Raw genomic sequence first — 20,954 nt, forward strand, 5'->3', positions numbered from 1 at the left:
TTGCTTATGAGCTCTTTCCGACGCGCCCAGTGTTCCCTTACGGACGTTGTGACGTAGCCTACTCCGACCGAAGTGTTATTTGCAAACATCGTGGAAATAATACTCGGCTCAGATAGTGATTCATTTTATCAAGTCCTTACAGCATATGCGCCCGGTGTACTTTTCTGATAGGGTAATTCGCCAGTTTTTCTGAAATTTGAGGTCAGCTCTTCACCTACGGGATTTCTTCCAACGAGGGGAATTAAATTTGAAGCAGGATTTCCTGGGGCGCGTTTTACCAAGTGTGTTAACTGTAAAGAGGAACGCATCGTGTTATTGGAGACTTTACTCTCTATTCAGAGTTATAAGCATACCTAAAATGTTTTAATCAGTTGGGAACCAAGTGGGGGGTCGTCATTTAAATGGCATTAAATTACATAATAATCTGACATTGTTCAGATGCTGCAACACATGTTCTAATGGCTGAGTAAGGAGGGAATTTCTCTCTCTCTCTCTCTCTCTCTCTCTCTCTCTCTCTCTCTCTCTCTCTCTCATTTTTACCTTACCTGCCGACTTTTCTACCGGAGAACTTCGACCTTAAACATCGTTTTGGATACTCACCTGATCAGCGCGCAGGAGCACAGCTGACTCAACTTTGAAGTCATGAAACTGACAGTATCAGTCAGAGCGCGGCGAATGTTCTTCCAATCTCTCTCATGCCATCTATAACGAAGACTCGAGGACAAGAATGTGACAGAAACGGCAATCATTTTATCGCGATTTCGTTGTCGAATTGTGGAGATTGGATTAGGTTATTAACAGCAGACACTGCACGTGCTCAGTGACTGTTTGCTTGTTTTAAGGGCTGTGAGAAGAGCGAAGTAGGAATGCTGACCCGATATACATTGCCGCTGAGTTTAAGTTTTCGGCCTTCTCTGTTTGGTCATTGTCTTCTCACATCATTTTTCATTTTATTTCAGGTAGGACTTCTTACTCTTCTTTTTTCGAATGTAAAATAACGAAAAGTTTTTAAAATGTTATCTTTATTACATAGCATCAGCATGATATTTCATGATATCACCACTCGAATTTAGAGTTTACATTAGTATCAAGAAACAGTTACTCTGTATTAAATGAGAAAGGATGTGATAGAGAATGTTTCTAATGTGAATCATTTAGCATTTTGTGTTGGTTTCTATGTTCTATGAATTATACGACTTTTGACATTTGAAATATCACAATCGGATCGACCTGTGTGTACTAAACAGAACTGGAAAACGCTCTGGGCATGCTGATTTTTGTCAGGTCGGAAGGGTTGATTTTGGCCACTTAAATACTTTCCTCGACGAACGACCTTTGAGTGTTTCGTCTTTTAAAGGGGCTATTCTCAACACCAGATCGTTTTTTAAATTATTTAATGTAACTGGAAATGGTCCAGTAACGACATTATGAGAAAATAAGTAACAAGAAAAGCCTTTACTTCACAACGTATGAACAAAGTAAGTAATTACATACAGTCTCGCGTGTTAATTTACTGAGGTGTCCAGTGGAAAGAATATAAACAGATGATACATAGCCTCTTTAATCGCGTGAAACTAATTTTGGGGACAGTGTGAATTGGGGCTAACTAAAAAACAAGCATCTGGTATCAATCCAGGACACTCAGACTCTATTTCTGCACTTCAAACTTGAAGGCGCTCCCGCCACCAAGCGAGTAGCGCTCATTCTTTACCGCGGAGTGGGGAATGGGGATGCCATGGGGTTCATTGATCCAAGCAGACTGCTCCATCCAAATGCGCGTGAGACAAGTGTTTGTCAACAAAGTTGTGTAATTTGCGATATGCTTTTAGTCGAGGCTGATGGTGGTTTCCGTGCATCACGATTCTGAAGCATGGATGCAACACGCAACCCGCCCGAGAAAAAAACTTAAAATACAGAAGTCCGTATTTATATCTATGTACAGCAACGAGTATCGTAAAATATTGAAAATAGCTCAGACACAAAGTATATGTAGAACAATACAAACTGTATGTACTTTGTTTAAAAAATGTTCGTTTAAATTGTCCAATATTAACATTAAATTATATAAAATATTTTATAAACTCATGAATAGAATGGCATTCGAAGTTTTTTTATTGTAATGTTCACATTTTGCTAGTAGTATTACTGCATCTTTCATCCGCAGCGTTATAATAATTGTTGGCGTAAATTAAGCAATCTAGTTGAAATATCGCGCTTGAGGCTGCAGCCGTAGTCTCCCCATATGGTACTTGAAACAACAACAACAGCACCGCCACTAAAGATCTCGAGCCACACATTTAATATTACAAAGCCTACTATGGCCACGGGCAGGGTCAGTTGTTGCGCACATTGCAACAGCTATCAGATGGACAAGGACAGTGTGTTAATATGCAACTGCGCAGTAGTCCATGCCGCAATAGACAACCTAAACTGGCTCTTCAACTGGTGGGAGTTATATCAGAGTAGAAGTCGCCTTTGGACTTTTTTTGTTGTACGTAGGTGGAAACTCCTCGTTTGGTACAGCACAAAAGCCGCACAAAAGCGCATGCGAGTTTGTGGGAAGTGAATGAGCGCCCTGCAGGGGAATTATTACGCTCTACCTCTCTCGTATCTCTCTTGTATGAGAGATCAGAGCCAGCCTACTGCGTGCTTCTGCGTGGATCATTTACATTTATATGTAACAATTTAGCAGATGCTCTTACCATAACGTGACACTATTTCACAATACCGTAGAACCTTTTCGATATTTATTCGTTTCTCCTTGCCGCCTCCCCCTGTCTGCAGTTTGCTCAAGGTGAGCTGCAGAAGTCGTGCATGCGAACCGCAACGAACAAGGTGAGCGAGAGCTGTCGGCTGGCGTGCCAGTGTAGACCCTACCCTCCTTTACCTCCCCCGCCTCCGCCGCCACCGCTCCCCAGGCTTATCGTCCACCATGGTAAGTGCTCATGCTCCGTTTCACTCAGGACTGGGCCAAATTTGGGTCCCTCACGGCCCCTCAAGGGAGTCCCTTTTGGGCTATGGCTAAATATAAGGGAGCCATTACAAAGCAGCCATGTAGGTTGAACAGAGGTCTAATTCCCCTTAATATGAAATGCTTTTCTTCTGGAGGTCAAATGTTCCATCACTGTTCAAAATGAGGGTGGTGCATGGACCAAAGTGTGTGTCTCAATGTGTTTGCAATAGAAAAAAACAACGAAGAACAACAATGAATTGCATTTATATAACATTAATTTCATGATCTCAAAGCACATCACAGTGAAACGCACTTCAACCAATATCAATGTCTAGCGCCCACTTGGGGGATCCACAGTAGCCATTTTGTGCCATACATTACCTTGACCTTGGGGGTTACGTGGCAAGGTTGAGAAAGGCAGTTTGGGAATTCTTTTAATGACCACTGTCAGTTAGGACCTTGGTTTAACATTTAAATGATTGGAATGAGGGGGTAGTATATGTGTCTGTGTCACCCTGTTGTGCTCAACCCAAGCTGCACTGCAACAGGAAAGGGAAGATCAGTTAAAGAGTGGCCTGGGCTGTCGGTGAGGACTGAGGGAAAGACGAGGCTGTGTTTGGCTTTGTGGAGCGTGGGTTGATTTGTAAAGTGTTTTGGCCCTGGGGAAAACTGGGAGAAGATCCTGGAACTCAGCCTGCTTCCCCCCCCCCAGCACAAGGACCCAGATGAGTTCATTAAATTATAGTCTGGATAAGACAGAAGCTAATGAACTGAAACTGAATGCTTTTGAGAGCTGGGGGAGGGGGTGGGCAAGGTTTTTAATATCTCAACAGGACATATATCCCCTCTTTACACCATCCTCCACCACACACATGCGGACACACACATACACACGCACACACATACACACGCCCCAAGGGTAAAAAAAAAAAAGCACTTCAGTACACTATCATGAGTCGGTGGTGCTAATTTTTACGCAGTAGACCTAGCTGTGCTGCTTTATGTAAACCCATTAATGTAGGCAGAGTATTTATGTTTGAAGCACAGAGTAGAGGTTGCGTGTGGAGTGTCTGCCCAGCCTGATTGAAACTAGCACTGTGTGATGTGTTCGTAAGACCGCAGTAAATATGCAGCTGCGATTAGATCACTGCATGGCTCCCCTAAGGATTAATATAATTCTGGGAACAAATATGTGAAATTAGTGATGTACGCAATTGGTGAAAGGCAAGGGTGTGTTTGCAGCCCTTTTAAGCAGTCCTGAAACTGTCTGGTGGCATTAGTGTGAGTCTTCCAGGATATACTGTATACGTCCCACTGTAAAACCCGATTATTATGCCTGACATGGTGCTTATCTGGGTTTGTTTCTGCTCCTTTTTTAAAAGCATCTTCTGATGGAGGTTGTATATTTTCCCAAAAGCTGAGTGGACAGACACTAAATACATGCTTTACGTTTGCTTTAGTGTTGAGGATCTGACTGTGAAAAGGAGTTTTTAGTGATGTTTAGTCAGTTTATAAACTTTGCTTTCTCTCAACGGTGCTCTGACCAATTTCCAAGTACTTTTTCTTAGTTAATAAGCTGATTGAATAGTACCTCTCACTCCCCTTAATTTTGTGTTGGTTAATCACTCAAAATGAATCATTAATCATTAATCACAAGGCCACATTTCTTTGTATAGGATATACATGCTCAGGCTTGCTGAGCATGTCCTATAATTTAGAAGAAAAAAATTAAGGGGTTAAATATTCTTTTAAATGACAAACCTTTGACAGAGGTAGTTTAAACTACTTAACTTTTTAGTTAATATTGAAAAGCGCCATTCCCAGATTTTTGTCAATATACCGCAAGACCTTAGAAACTGGTCCTGGATCATAATAGTATGGAGCCAAAATAACTGAATCTGGGACAGTATTCATTTTCAATATTCATATTTTTGAATTACTTTATTGATGGTCTACAGAACTTATGATATAGTCTAATGTACAGATTTATGGGTCCTTAAATTTGGGGGACTGAAACTTGAAAGGACCTGAAAAATTGATTTGTAACAACACTATTTCAAATAGCTCCCAGGGCAATAATGACTGTGTGTTTTTACCTAATGAGTTCTCTTTTTGCCAGCACCTCAGTTATAGCCATTCAAAATTGGAAGCACTTCATTCATTTTTAACCGCATGAATACATATTAGCATATTAGTCTGAAACCCTCCAAAGCTTCAAACAAAATGTGCAGTGGGTTGACTTGTAGATGTGGGGCACAGCATGGATATCTGGGTAATTACAGTTAAAACTGCTGAGGATTTGACTTGGCAGATTTTTATGAGTTGCGACTTAAAGCCAGAGTATTGGTTTTACATGGGCAGCATGCCTAGCTATTGTGCCTCAGTTGTACTTAGAATACAATTTAAAGGAAATTATGATGACTATGCAACCTAAAATCAGGGGCAAATATGACTCAAAGCACATTCCTGCCCCAGGAGAGTGGTAAAAGTTTTAAAATGGAAAAGTATTCTTGGATGAAGGACTAAAAAAGTAAGTTCAAGAAAAATAAAGGGATACTTTGCCTGACTGTATTAAATCCTACAGTGTATTCAATTCTATAGTGGATCTGAGAAAATGTGCTATGTCATTCACAGTCTTAACTGTGAAGGACTCTTTTCCCACATCACTTGACACTGAATGTCCATAGATATATGTGTGCACACATATAATGTATGTACATATTGAATATGTACCTTCACCAATGTAGGTCTATTTGAAAATATTTAAATGTGAAATAATTCCGTTTACAGTGTGATGTTGTACAAAGTGCGTAAATGCACATGGCAATGATCAATATATTTTATAAAATAATATTTACTTTTGGCACATTCAAAACATATGATGTACTGTATATATTGGATCCTGGAGTGTGTGTGGCTATTTAAGTTTCAGTGCAGGCTGTGGTAAAAGGAATGCACATTTGTGCATCAAATATGTATGGTTCATCCTTAAATCCACCCTGCACGATGAATATGGAATGAAAATGCACTAACACTGCAGGGCAGAAGCAGTTTGTTATTTTATCAGTCTATTCCAAAATAGCTGGAACCACACCAAAATAGAACACGCATTATTATTAGATTCCTGCAAGGTCTATTTTCGGCAGCTGGTCTAAAGGTCAGGGGAGGGGGTTTCTCTGGCTTGCACTGATCTTCCGGCAGACGTTTGCGGTGGTGTGAATCGGGCCACCGGCCAGCCCGGGTGGCTGGATGTGAAGCACAACAATAAGGGCCCCGCGGTCAGGCGGTGGCCGCGGCTAGCGGCTTTGTCCAGCTCCGGGCTGCTCGCGGGCCAGTGCTTTTCATCTGAGCTCAGCTCCAGGGAGGTGGAAAGAGGTCAGAGTGAGACCGTGGTGAAAAATGGATATGCTGGTTCTCACATTCATGCTCTTCTAGTTTATGTAATAGCAAGAGGCTTTGAGATGCCTTTTACTAATACATTCCTGTCTTGCCATCACTTCCATTAAAAATTGTATCTCTTCCATTTAAAATAAACATTTTTCCCCCTTTTTCTAATATTAGTAAATTTAGTAATATTAGTTTAGTAAAGTTTTATTGTGTCACAGGATATCCCCCCCCCCCCCTCAGGGTTTGTGGTGTACCATAGATTGTCAGAAGTTGGGTGGTTGTTCAGCCATCAGGCAGTACTTTTCTGCAGGGTTTGATCTCCTCCTCTGTCATTATACAATAAATGCTTTTCACAGACAAGTGCGCACTTGACAAAAAACACACGTTGGGTGTAGACAGCCATGATATTTGATGACTATTTACTGATTGTGTGAGGTTTTCTATAATCTACAGTGTTATTTGCAGGTTGGCATGATAAAGGTGAAGCATTTCCATATTTCCAAAAATCTTCACTGTAAAGTACAGAAGGACTTGGAGTTTATGTCTAAAGCTGCTCAAGGCAAATTTTTCTCATTAGAAAATACACAAGGTAATGGAAACTGGTAGATAAAATATGTATTGCTGTTTTTTTTTCTCATGATATTATCAGTTATTGGCTTTGATTATGTTAACTGTATCAGTCCATGTGGTGTAGCAGAAGGACTGTATCAATCCTTTCTGTGGCTGTGCTGACAGCGACTCCCATGGGGAAATGTATTATTGGCCACATCATTGCCCAGGGAGTTGGAGTTTCAATAAGCAGATTCCTCTGGTCCAGCAGACGCTGGCAGTCTACATTAGCCAGCTACATTAGCTGTGCGGAATCTGCAACATCACAGCTACAGGACTACAGAGTCAAAAGTGAACACTCTCACTCTCAGAGAGTTGAATGCACTCTCAAACATGGAGAGCGGAGGATTTTATAGTGCTGGGATGGCCTACGCTTGCAATTCAGGAATTCCAAATTGGGAGGAAAAATGGAGAGGTATGAAAAAAACACAGGCATAATTCCTGTTATTCTCAGCAAATTCCCTGTCCATCTTAGCACCCCTATGGTGGGATGTTGATCATTAATAGGATTATAAATATGACGTAAATAGGATTATGAATATGTGGGACATTTTTAGATTGCTTCATGTAGCCCAGGTGTACTTATGAAAATAGCTTTCATATTTCCTTCAGGGAATCAGTGATTAGAGGTTCAGTTGTTCGACACACTGTCATCCCCCCCTTTTTGTGACTGCTTCATGTTTAAAATTATTTCTGTTTTATTATTTACCCTGCAGATGCTTGCCATTAATTGCAGGTATGCTAGAAAGGTTAAATCATCGGTTGGTTGATAAACATGGAAATATGAATCCAAAAATATGTATGAAAGCAGTGTCACATAGCATTTTCAGAAATTTCCACTGTACTTGCCTTCTTCCTCCCCAAAGACCAGTCAGTTTGAGTCCGCCTCCCATCAATTAAATGCAGGGTGCATCTGAAGCAGAAACCTGTTTTTTGTCTTGCAGCAAATTATTTGTTTCATTTTTGTCAGGACATTTTAACAGTTTTATCCCTTATTTTTCTTTTACACATTAGCATACCCAATAATATTCGAGCAAGCTGCTTCTTTTCACTCCACAGTTCAATAGCTGAGCTACACTGTCATTCTATGCGAGTACAATGATCTGCATGCCACTGGTGCAGGTAGAATGCAGACGCCCATTTGACCGGAAGGTTCTCTCCCTTCCAAGATGACATCACAGTCATTTATGGGAAATTGCCGGGGGTTCTGACAGCCACAGTCATAGTTACTGGTTAGCACACTTGTTTGTAATGTTACAGTGTGTGAGTGGCCTTAATTGACACTTTAACCTCTGTGACATACAAATATATGCAAACATTCTAAAATAAATTAACACAATTTGGGAAGTTCTGCACTCATCAAAATTAGCTCTCCAAAAAAAAAAAACAACACTCACATTTTTGTTAGAGGTCAAATTTAAGGGCAAAGATTTACTGAAAGTTTATTAGCCACATAAACCCCTGAGAAAATCAGGGACAAATGGCAGTCCTCCAGCAGACCCCTTACTGACCCCCAGTACTACTTCAGTACCCCATGAGCCTCCATTGCCCAACACCTCCAAAGCACCGTCATCTGGTGTCATTTTAGCAAGGCCTGGGGGACGGTCAAGCCAATTTGTCAACCAGCCCATCTGCTGGTGTGACAAGGATCAATCGAACCAGGCCAGGTATTTCCGGAAAAGGCAGCATTAATGGATCGGCATTAGGAGATTGGTTAAGTGCTGTGGGATTGCATTAAGGGGGTGAGGAACGCATACGCTTGTTGACCACTAATGGAACCTCCGGGCGTGGTCGTGGACTGACAGCAGGTGATGTCCAAATCCCATTTGGTTGCGTGTGTGTCTTTATTTAGAAGGACCCTGCCGTGTGCTATTTTCAAGGTCATAAAATTATCATGTATTTCTGTGCCAACACCTTAATGGTTCAGCAAAATGATTCTGGAATACCCATATTTAATTGTCTATTACATAGAGTAGTTCAAAGCCTTAATACTTAACCCTTGGGAATATGATGTACAACAGTACATTAAGGGCTGGTTTCCCATGAATTAAGCTTAGTTCTAGACTAAAAGAAAAATTCAATAAATATGTCCATTAAAAAATGTTTTTAGTCTAGGGCTATAGGTTTAATCCATGTTTGGGAAACCCTAAACTGGACTTGTTTAGTCTAGGATACAAGAATTACTGTAAACGAACAGCATTTTAGCTAAATGAGCATGTGTGCATCTGAAGTACAGATTGATGATGGTGTTGGTGCTAGCCTTTTTCCCTCTACTTTCACATCATCATGTAATAGGACCCAAAAAACGTTTCACCATACCCCTTGTCTACAATTCGACTTAATGTGCCTGGCTTTCCATTTCAGCTTCAACTTAGTTTTTGCTGGTCAAATTGTATTGGAAGTCAGCGAGAGACCTCTAGAAGAACTTACATAACGCACCGGCAAGTCGGTGTAAACAAGTATATTTGCTCTTGTGCAAATTCGTAGAGAACGCAAGCCAAGTCGAGCTCTTGTAAACCGCTGAAGTGGGCAGTTGTTTGCATGGCTGTGTATGAGTCTGAAACGTCTCCCTCTTACACTAACAACATTGCGTGCACGACGAAACATTTTCCACTCACGTAGACGTTTTGTTCCTTTTCAAGCAGCTGTTCGGCTGCTTAAGCGGTCTTTGCCTGCGTGCGATGGCTTATTGTATAACCGGCATGTCCGTATTGAACTCATGCTGCCTGATAAACTGGGAGATTTAAATGAAAGGCTCCAGAGATTTTAAAAATAAAAAGTACTTCAATAAACTGAAAGGGCCATCTGGTGAATGAATCTGAAACAAATATATTTCACAATTTCTACAAGTGTATGGAGGTCTTCTAATTATTTGTGGTCATTCAGTAATTCTGTTAGAAATACTTGATTCCTTGAAATATACAAATACACACAAGTCTCTGTGTATATTTGTATATGAAAAAGTTGACATCTCCTTTATTTTTATTGACTGATGCTCAGAGGGGCAATAGCCAGATAGCAGAAGTCAAAGTGATGACACTGACACATAATGTTTTAAATGTATGATGTCATATCCCCTGGGTTGTGCTGTTAGTGGTCATTGTTAGCTAAATCTCAGTAAATGACCAGGACTCAGTTTCTTTCACTCAGTCTGAGGAACTCCTCAACCGTCTCTTGAACTAATTCAAGGGTAAATGGGAGACTACTCATTATTTTCTGGAGGTTACATCATGATGTTGGAAAGTGGATGTCCCACCTTATACTCCATTCCTTCAAGCAGTCACCACAGAGTAATATTTATATTATATTAACTTACATATAGCATGGAACATTTAACACATAGGTAATGCTAAAATGTATTTTACAGAGAACTTACATTTTACACATGGTCCATTTACATTTACGGTCCAGGTTAAATTGATTTCTGAGACCCACAGCATTAGCTTAACAACCTTGAAAGCCCTTTATTTACAACGGCCTTTTTCCTGATTTATTGCAATTTCCTCAAGACATGCAAGGCTCCCTCTCCCCCATAATCCCTGACCCGATTGAATCCCTGATTTATTTTGGTTTGATCAACCTCAGCATTCCGGTGCCTCGATTTCCTGTACTACTAAAATCTACAGCATCTGTAGATTTTCTCAGATTTACTCTAAGCGAACCCATTTGTTGAGAACTGGTCCTGTGACAGCTGAGCTGAGTCATGTGAAAGCGCTCTCTCTCTCTCGCTCTCTCTCTCTCTGTCTCGCTCTCTCTCTCTCTCTCTCTCTCTCTCTCCCCGCATTCATACTGTCCAGTTAACAGAGAATGAGATGGGATCCCCCCATCACTTCATTGGGATCCTGCCCCCTGTAAATCTTTTCATCGGCAGAGCAATGCAGAGCAATCTGGCTGAAAGCATGCTGCAGCCCTGGCAATTTGTCATGCCTACCCGTAGTCTCAGAGGTCAGGCAGTCACATGACCCTGGTTCTGGCAGGGTGACGGCTGAGGCCATTCTGGCTCCACCATGGCAGAAGTTTAGCATGGCAGAGCATAGTGCTTACGTCTGTGCCAGGACTTGCCACGGTATGCAGAACAGGAGTGATGCAGGACCATGGACAGCTCAGATTTCACCCACAGGGGTGCTGTGGGACTACTGATAGCCCACACTCTGAGTTACAGGACATTGGACAGCTCAGACCTTGCACAAGGAGTACTGCAGGTCCATGTACGATGCCGCTCCTTATCATAGGCATGGCACAGCTGCAGCTCATCGTTAGTCAGCACAGCTGGGGTTGATTGCCTCATCAGTGGTCCTGAAGAAGGCATAGAGTTCCAAAGTTACCCATAAGCCCTTATGTTTGGATACAGCAAACAGACAGCCCTCAGAATAAAGGGCTGTTTCACTCTATTAATTTTGGTGTGGCTGCGCATATTAGCCCAGTAATGAACCCTAAAGGAAAGGGAAATGATTTATGTATCCAAGAAACCACCAAAAATGACCATGTCCGACCAGCTGCCAGCTGGGCCAGGCTAATAATCTACTTATCCTCTGGAGCAGATAGAAAGATATTCTGATCTAATAGCCTTGGCCTTACTTAATGAGGTTCCCTCTCTACAAGGACACAGACGAAGCAAATAAAGGACATATATTTAGTCATTTAATTAAATGAAAAAGCACGTCAACAAGAACTGCTCGTCATTTATGGTTTGCCATATCTTTTCAGGTTTGCCATATCTTTTTAACTGCCGTTTTATGGATGAACAGAGGCATTGAGAGTCCCAAAGACTAGCACACTAACACTCCACACAGCCTCCTAAAACAGCATATGCAGTGTGTGCACTGCGTAATCGTTGCGCTGCCAAATGCCTAAGATGTTAATGGGCACTCTCAGTTTCCAGCTCACACGTGCCATAATTACGATCTCCCAAGCTGTCATTTCCGTCATTCTTCAGGCTATGGAATGATAGGCAATAGATGCTGCAGTTTTATGTTGCTTTTTGTGCTTCTGCTGGTAATCCTTGTTGATTTTGGCCTGTGGAAGGATGTATTTATTTAGGCTATTTCTCACTGTTGGGTTTTTTTTTTGTTGTTGTTTTTTGAGTCTTGTTCAAAGGGTTCTGTTAGCATTAGTGTTATATTAACACTGTAAGCAGATCTGGCACTGTATGACTGGACCATTTGCTAACTGTGTTTACAGGAGGTCCAACCAAGTGTTATCAATGGCATTTTATCCGCACTTGTGATCTACGGTTTACAAGAGCTTTGCTAGAATATGAAAGAGTAGATTGTGAGCTGTAATGTATTGTACATTATTGTATGTGTTTGGTAGTTTTCTAATGCAAATGTTGAATTTAAATTCCAGGCTACCTCTGGGGTGCATTATACTGATTTGGAACTATGACTGGGAAAGTTGATAATATGGCTCTCACCTTCAATTATTGTTTTTTTCCCCTCTTTTGAGTTATGGGAACCCCTCATTTTACATGTTTAAAAGAAAAAAAAATTCCAACAGCAGCATCATTTGTAAGTGTGGCTCACTTTAACATTCAGCACTCTGCACCAAAGCCCATCTTGCATGCTGACTGATTCTTTTTTTTTTTTTTTTTTGGAGCAGTGTAGAAATGTTTCCAGAACTGTCTTCTGTAAGGCTTGGATCTGGTGTACTGCGGGGCACACATTTCCTTTTGGAACATGGCCAGTGAGTGGGGAGCTGGGAGGGTAGGCAGCCATGTTGGAGGCTGTGCGATGACCTCTGACCTCTGCTTTTCTATGCTGTGATGAGCCACCCACTGGAGCCCATGTTTTCCTGGTAGTGCTGGACGAAGCACAGTGATTGGCTGCGCGGATGCAAGCAGGTCCGTTTTCACAGGTCCTGTAGCTAGAATTGGGAGGGACTTCACATGCAGTTTAACAGGGGTCATCACATTTTCAAGGTCCCCGAAAATGGCCACCCCTGGCTTTGGTACCTAACTCCACATAGTATGTGATGCCTATCCTTTGGGTCTATAGCAGATGTTTCTTCACTACAGTATAACTATGCATGTAGAAACATGCTCCAAGAATAATTAAATAATTAGTCCAAGTATTGTATATTTGTAACAAGAACTTTTCTGTTTATGTCAGAACTGTTTGTTATTATCTTCTGTGTCATCAGTCCTCTCATTACTGCAATCCATTTGGACAAGCAATCCCAAGACCAGTAATTGCATTAGAATTAGATTGCAGTACAAAAATAGCCTTGTTTTGCTCCCTGAGGTCAGTGGTGTGGTTTCCCTGCAGCTTGATACTCCAGCTGTGCAGGAAAGAGAATCTTAGACACGCCCCCATATAGTCCCAGCATGCCTCTCTCTGCTGGGTCCCCATAAGAGTAATTCATGTTCCTGTATCCGATATCTGTAACATATGTTGGCTTGTACTGCTTGTATTAAACACTACATCAGTTATTCCTACTTGCGTATGCTGGAAGCTTTCCAAACTGTAACTTGGCATGATTTTATTACTTAGCAGACACCCTTACCCATAGCAACTTCCACAGCTCTCATTTAGAATATAGTACATTTGGCATGTGTGTAGCTGAAGCTAAACCAAGTCCAGGTAAGGGTTTAACTAATGTGTACAACAGAAGTGTCCCATTCTGGAAATGCAAAAATATCACAATGAGGTGTTGAGAACTATCATTTTTACCTTGCATTCACATTATACTATCAGTTTTGCTCCACCCACTGCACCAATGACCCTTACACTTTGCAGACAGGAAGTGACGCTGTGTTCAGTCTCCATCATGAGTACTGTGTTGCTTCTTGCCTCACCATTTGTCTTTTGGCCTTTTGGTGCAATTCCATCCCCCATGGACAGCCCCATCATTGTGTTTATTCGAGCCAGACCGCTATTCAGCCCTGGAAGGCTGCGTGCCGATTGGCTGTATTTTAGGCAGGGACTGAGAAGCTGCTGAGTGGGCGGTGCAGCTGAGGCCGAGCGGTTTTTTAAGGACACGCCCACAACTTTTCGCAAGTCAAGACCAGAGGGCCAGCTGCTCTTCTTATTAAACATAATGTGGTTTTTTTCCACCCTGGCAGTTCTACAGTACGGAGGTAACATATGCGCACGTCACTCAAGATGAACCTGCAGTCTCAGCACACTCCAATCGAGCTGACAGATTTATTAGTTTTTTGTTGGCACTTTTGCGCATTTGCAGATCGGGTGTTGTGGGATGCGATGGGGCGCAGCGTAGGACGAGATGGGCGGTGGCGGCTCCGCCGCATCACGACAGCTGCGCTGGCCCCTTGCGCTCCCTCACATTCAGTAATGCACACGCAGATACGCGTGCCTGCCGCAAACCTATGTTAACTGTACTAAGCATTGATATTTATTATAAACATCCTCGAAGCTTCTGTTTTTAGAGCGGGCGAGAGAGAGAGCTAATTGTGTGTGCTCGTGTGTGTGTGTGTGTGTGTATGTGTGTGTTATTGTTTGCGTATGCATGTGTGTGCATATGTGTGTGTGAGTGTTTGCATATGTGCCTGTGCATGTGTGTGTGTGCATGTATGCGTGTGTGTGTGTGTGCATGTGTGCGTGTGTTAGTGCATGTGTGTGTGTGTGTGTGCAGTCGTTTCCGTGTTTTTGTTTGGGAACCAATGGGGAATACAGATTCCAGAGCCCATCTGGTGAACACCTCCATAAGGACAGAGAGAGGGATGTGCATGTAGAGAGAGTGGGCGAGGGGGCGAGGGGGCACACTAGACAAGTGGCCTGTCGTGATGCGAGCCCAAGCCTCCGTACAGTCCCAGCAGCCATTGCACTCAAAATACAGCACACGTACCATCCCCCTAGAGTCAAAACCATATCATTCTGCACAGGGAGAATATTGTTCATATTAACACTGTTATGTAGGCCAACTAACTGAGATAACACATGAACAGAGAGAGCTCTATTTCCTGTAAAACTGAGATTGTTTTTATTTAAAAAAATCTACATTAAATACATTTTTATTAACTGATTGAATCTATGAAGACTTACACTTACAGCCACAAAGTGAAAACTTATCCTGGAATAAGTAAACTTTCCTCTGGTTTGAGGCGATTGTTGTTCAATTAGAAGTCCATTTTCCAGAAGAAATGATTATCACTGAACAGTGACTAGAGTGTTTTAATAGGAAAAAGAGATGAACCGTGAATTCCCCAAATTGCATTGAAAGAACAATAATAACTATGAAAGTACAATTGCTGTACACCATTACTTTTCAGAAATCACTCGATCAATAGTACCCCAGACAACCCCAGCAGTTTCCTGCTTCTCCAAGGAGGCCAAGGGCAGGTCAAGTCTGATCTGATTCAGCGTGTCAGAAAAACAGGAAAATTTGTCATTTTGCTGTTGAATTTCTGATTTGTGGTTTTGAACGAGGTGCAGTTTCCTTTTTTATCTGAGAAGTACCACTAAAGGTGTGTCGTGGGATTCTTTGTCTATTTGGAAATAGCCAAATAAGTGAAGGTCACATACTTTGGTTAATCTTAGTTTGTTTTTACTCCACTCATTCCAGCTTTTGGTTATTGCTGCATGCCAGCCGTACCTTACATTTATCCCATGCACTCTTTTCCTCGGGATCGATTTCTGCCCTGGAGAATAGTTTTGCCTTCAATTCTCCTCTTGCTTTTTCCTCAGATTATCAGCAAATTTTGTGTTTGAGTCTGTTAATCGATTCCTATTATTCAAAGCAAATGTTGGCTTTCAGATCCATCAAGATGATTAAAAAAATGGATAAAATCTGCTGCTGCTGTATTGGCCAACCAAAGTAATTATTTTGGTATTGAATTTTGTGTGGTTTGAGTAATGCTATGGTATTGTATAATCAGCATATTGTAATTATCTAGGCCTGGATTCTGGGGAATTTCAATATAAGAGCACTAAAGGGACCTACCAACATGAGAACTGTATGGTATCCACCCACATAATTTGGTCTTGTAGTAAAGCCTGCAGATTCCTCCACACTCTACAGTATAGAGTAATTTTTGCTGGGCATTTAGTACGAACTATAATTATTACACTTGCTGTTACTTGAGGCGTTTATTATACATATATTTTTAAGCCCTGACCAGTGCTAGACTTACTTATGACCTGGTTTTATTGTATTCTAGATACAAATTTGTTTGCCTTATGTTATAAATAGGGATGTTATGGATTATAACAGACCCTGCTGAGTTATCTACTCAATGTATTTATAAAAAAATGACTGCTTGGTTTCCTCTCATCCTCTTGACATGTGCATATGTGTGTGTACGTGCGTGTGTGTGGGTGTCTTTGTGTGTGTGTGTGTGGGGGGGGTATCTTAGATCAGCAGTTATCCTGGGAATCTTCCATCTCTCACAAAGGAGACTGAGATAAAGATAGATGCTGTACATTATTCATCGTAAGTGGTTCTCATTACGGGACCGTTGAGTGTTTTCAGGAATCAGTTCTGTCCAACCTTGAGCTAATTGCATTATTCCTCAGGGATTTATTTTCCAATACAACATGGTGTGATACAGTATTGTGCAGCTTAAGTACACGTACAAATTATTTGAATGGTGAAACATTATGGTTATTTGCAGAGGTAGTGGTCTTCTAAGTAACTGATAGTTCTTTCAAAGGCATCTTACAAATTGTTTAACACATTTACACCTACTATCTAATCTGGCAAATAAGCATTGTTATGGGGTTGGTCAATGTCAAAGGCTCATATTTATTAATCACAGTATCCCTGTGAAATTGCACTCATGTTTCTTTGCTGTTGGATTTTTTCCAATGCACTGATATTTATAGAAGTTTACTGTTTTGGCTTTCACCTCAGTCCAATGTGTGTAAGGCACAGTGCATCTGTGTAAGCATGCCATAGGTAATACTAATGCCTATTTCATAACTGCTGAGATTTGTCTCATTCTGTAGAATGTGTCATAATTCCCAACATTGAAGTTTGTGCACTTTGTGTCATTTTTTTAAATATTGGTTGTTGAATGTTTCACAGTATTGCTGGAAGGATTTTAGGCTGGACTCTAACCACCCCCTTCCTGCAGATCCACTCGTGCCCCCTGTGGAGTCATGGTGGAAGGAGACGGTGGTGCTGGGGACGGTGGGGTGCGCCTCTGTGGTATTCCTTCTCCTAACGGCTATCATCGGCTATAAAGTCATAAAGAGGTAGGCCTCGCTGCTCTTATACTCACTCACCTTGTTCCCCACCCACTCCACCACACATGCACCACAGTGCACCACACCACACTGCACCATACTAATCCACACTGAATCATACTGAACTGCACTGGACCACACTGCACCACAGTGGACCACACTCCACCACTATGAACCATACTGAACCGTACTCAACCGTAGTGAACTACAATAACCTAAACCACAGCACACGTCGTGGCGTCTCTCTCAAATTTGCAAAAATCTGTACGCCCTTTCCTTGTTCCTGTTCCTGTATTGGGAGTGAGATGCACGCCAGACCAGGTAACAGGTGGATGTCAGCATAAAAGTGACTGAGACGCATCAGAGAACAGATGTGTCTCAGTCTAGAAAACAGGTGTATGTCAGTCCAAAGCCTAGACAAGCACCTCAGCGTGGCGCTTTGTGAGGTCAAGCACGACACGATGAGATCCCTATGCGTGCTGGCGGTTAGGTAATGCTGCCAGGGGAGCAGACATACAGGCTGTCTGACAAAGGCCTCGAAGTGAAATGGCTCCAGACAGACAGCTGAATTCAGCCAATTAAGCAGACGCTAAAATGGAAGAAGGCCCCTGGGTAACGCAGCGCCCCCAGGGGGTTGTAGGGCACATTAACGTGCTCGCATGCGTGGGCGGTTGGAAGAGGGGGAGTGATCCAGAGCTTGAGACAGACACATTTACCAGCTTCCTACAAATGCATCTTCTCATGACTTTGTTAATCAGTTTGCCATTTGTTTCGCAAATGAAATTTGAGCAATTTATGTGCACTTTTTGAGGTTATGTGAATCTCTTGTCAGTTACCTGTACCAGCTGAGGAATGTCTGTCTATCTATCTGTCTGCAGAATTTCAGTGTGGCATGTCAGAGAGCAGTTAGATTATTTGACCTACAACCAGAAAGGCACAGGTTTCAATCCCAGGTGGAGTACTGCAGCGGATCATGAAGAATCGTGCTTTCCCCACAGAATTCCCTCTAGATGTCTTTCCCTCTAAATGTACACACCCGGAAGCCACCTCCCACCAAATGACTAAAGTTTGCTGGGAAGAAGGGCTGGTGTGGTCACTGGAGTCACTGAATGGCTGACTCACAGACCAGTTTCTTTGGGTCTGTTACAGGAAGTGAAATGCCATATTTAGGCTTGAACCGTTCACAGACCGCTGAGTGGGATTTATTCAGTGTTTTAACCTATGAGACCTAGCCATTTCATTTTTGTCCAGTGTAAGGGACACGAGTCTCTGGTCTTAATCTCAAGAACCATATACTGTACTATGCTGATACCTCATGACAAGGGACATTCAATAAAAAATAAAAGTGTCAGGAAGTCAGCCTGAGTCTCCGTTGTGTTCCTGTTTCTTTATTGTTTATTTCATTTTTTATCGGTTTATTTTGTTACTTTTTGCGTTTTTTTGTGTGTGTGAGTGCATGGGGTGTGCTTTGGTTTTTTTTCCTTAGGTTCCTGGTTCCCACCCACGCTCCGCCCTAGTCCCACCCGCTCACCTCATCATTCAGTCAAGCCTCGGCAGCCATCTTCACCTGCGTCTCATCGTCCACTTAGTTCTGTTGCTATATATTTTCTGTTAGCCCATTAGTCTTTGCCAGATCGTGCCTCTGTTTTTGTCAGTTGCCGTTCAAGCCGTTACTCCGTATCTCTGTGACTTCCCGGTTTTTGAATTTTGCCTGTTTTTCGACTATGTATTTAGCCTGCCTGCTCTGTTATCCTAGCTTCTGGTTTTTGACTTCCGCCTGTTTCCCTTGACCTGGTCTCTGCTCCCGATTCTGTACCTTTGCCTGTTTGCGTTTGGATTTCTGGATTTTCGACCTGCGCCTGTATTTCTGACTACGAGACTGTTGCTGATTCTGTACCCTGTTTTGGAAATAAATCGCCACGTTCTTACTGGACTTTTTGGTCTGCTTTTGAGTCCCACCCCGGAGCCTGACAAAAAGAAACAATATTTTTGAAAATATTTTCATCCCAACCCATTTTTTGTCATCCAAGGCACTTGTATTATATCAAAATAATAAAATGCTTAACCTTTTTTTATGTCACGTTTAAGGAGGTTGAGGGAGCCCATTTTGTGCCTCCTGTGGAAGACATCAGTGTGGAGAAGCAGGAAAACAAGGCTTTCACAAAGTCTTTTTTCATTTAATGCTTTTAGCAAAGCCTCATCTGAGAGCCCAGTCATAACAATGTGTCAAGAGCACTGACTTCCTTTAATGTTGTGTATGCAGCGGTGCCAAAGTTCCACTCGTAGGAGTACCGTAGAAATTTGTACCGTACCATAGAAACTTCTGGTTTTTTTGGTGGTACCAATCAAAATCCGGGTGTGCCTAGGACACCCAGTACACAGTGCACCACTGTCAGTGGTATGTAAATGACACTCATTTACAAATCCATGGCTACCATGAATGAACCCCTTTGTGCAGATGCAAAATCTGGCCAATCCTTGCCCATTTTGGTAGTGTTCTATTTAAGGCTTTATAACTCCATATGTGAGCATCACAGAGACTTGTAAAATGGCTTAGGTTTACTGTAAGTTGGCAAAATGTTATAGGGTCAGGGCATGGTCTTTCTTAACCATCTTTTTCTGCCTGGAATGAGTTCTGCATTTATTACATAAGTTTTATTTCTATTCATGAATATTTGAATGTGCTTTATTAGAGCTTTTATAGATTTGCTTAGCCGAGCAATACCATCCCAACTGCCTAATTAGCTCAAGATCAACCAACCAAACCCAAAAACAGATTCAGCAACATTCTTCAGTTGTACTTTTGCCATTATAATTAACATTTTTTTCTGGCAAAAGTCAACAACCCATGTAAAGGTAATAAGAAAATGGTTGATAAACCTCATGCTCATATCAAATATGCCTAGATAGTTTTTTATTGTTTTTCAACGGTTTATGTTTTCTTGAATAGGGTCTTTGTTGGTTAGTTGTTGGAAAGAACCTTTTTTTCATGTGATCCTGTAAAGAAGTGTATTTTTTTAAATAGGGTTGGATGCAGTTTTACAGTTTTAAGAAAGATATATTTTTCTGGGAAGTAGTCCATACAAAAGGTTTTGACTGTGTTGGAGAAAGGGTCAGTCATACAGTCATGTCAGGTATCTCATCAGCCTAGTTCTGTCTTGGCTTTTGTCCTAAATGTAACATGACCATAACCATTGTTAAGTTTCCCTTTTCTACACACTGAACATGTATTGCTTTTGTTATGGTCATAAATGTGCCCCAAATAACTTTTCTGGTTAACCGTGCTCACATTTGAAAGGAAAATCAGATTCCTGTTGTAGATTAACTAGAAAACCCTGGGAAAATGTTTAGTTATATGCAAACCAAACACAAAATTATGGTAGCTAGGTCACACTTAGAAGGTGACATCCAACTAAACAAATTATGTGTGGTTTATCTTCAATTCATATGAAATTATTGTACTTTAGTTTTTGTGCTTTTTGCTGGAAAACTGCTCAATAAATAAAGTTATTATTTATTATTATTTTTCCATAAAACATTTTTTTTGAATAATATTTGCTGTACAATGTTAAATGGTAGCTGTGCAGTAGACTACCTACCAGTGATTTATATGGGGGTTAGCTGGTTAGAATAATTTGATTTTATATGGTGTACTGTATGCTGTATATTCAAGGACATTGTTGTGATGTTTGTATGGCCAGTTCTGGTTCAAGTTTGATGGGAACATTTTAATTGATATTGAATGCTGATGTCTTACCACCATTTGTATTTACTAATGGCTGAAATATAATCTGTCTAATAATCAATGATTCATACCAGTAGCCAAGTGCACCCAAAATTCAACATTCAGACAGCATTCTCGT

At 41.5% G+C, this 20,954-nt stretch overlaps 1 protein-coding gene across 3 annotated transcripts in view; it reads left to right on the top strand.

The window, feature by feature from the left end:
* The window catches only part of prima1 (proline rich membrane anchor 1), a 27,361-nt gene continuing 6,407 nt past the window's right edge, over positions 1-20,954 (top strand). The window contains exons 1-4 of one of the 3 annotated variants that reach the window (XM_064339585.1): positions 1-466; positions 843-959; positions 2,785-2,935; positions 16,980-17,100. In XM_064339585.1, coding sequence (XP_064195655.1) covers positions 867-959; positions 2,785-2,935; positions 16,980-17,100 — 365 coding nt within the window. In that variant the 5' untranslated portion in view covers positions 1-466; positions 843-866. The other 2 variants (XM_064339586.1, XM_064339582.1) reach the window with 2 other exon arrangements.

This window comes from Anguilla rostrata, chromosome 6, assembly GCF_018555375.3.
Source record: "Anguilla rostrata isolate EN2019 chromosome 6, ASM1855537v3, whole genome shotgun sequence".
Lineage (NCBI taxonomy): Eukaryota > Metazoa > Chordata > Actinopteri > Anguilliformes > Anguillidae > Anguilla > Anguilla rostrata.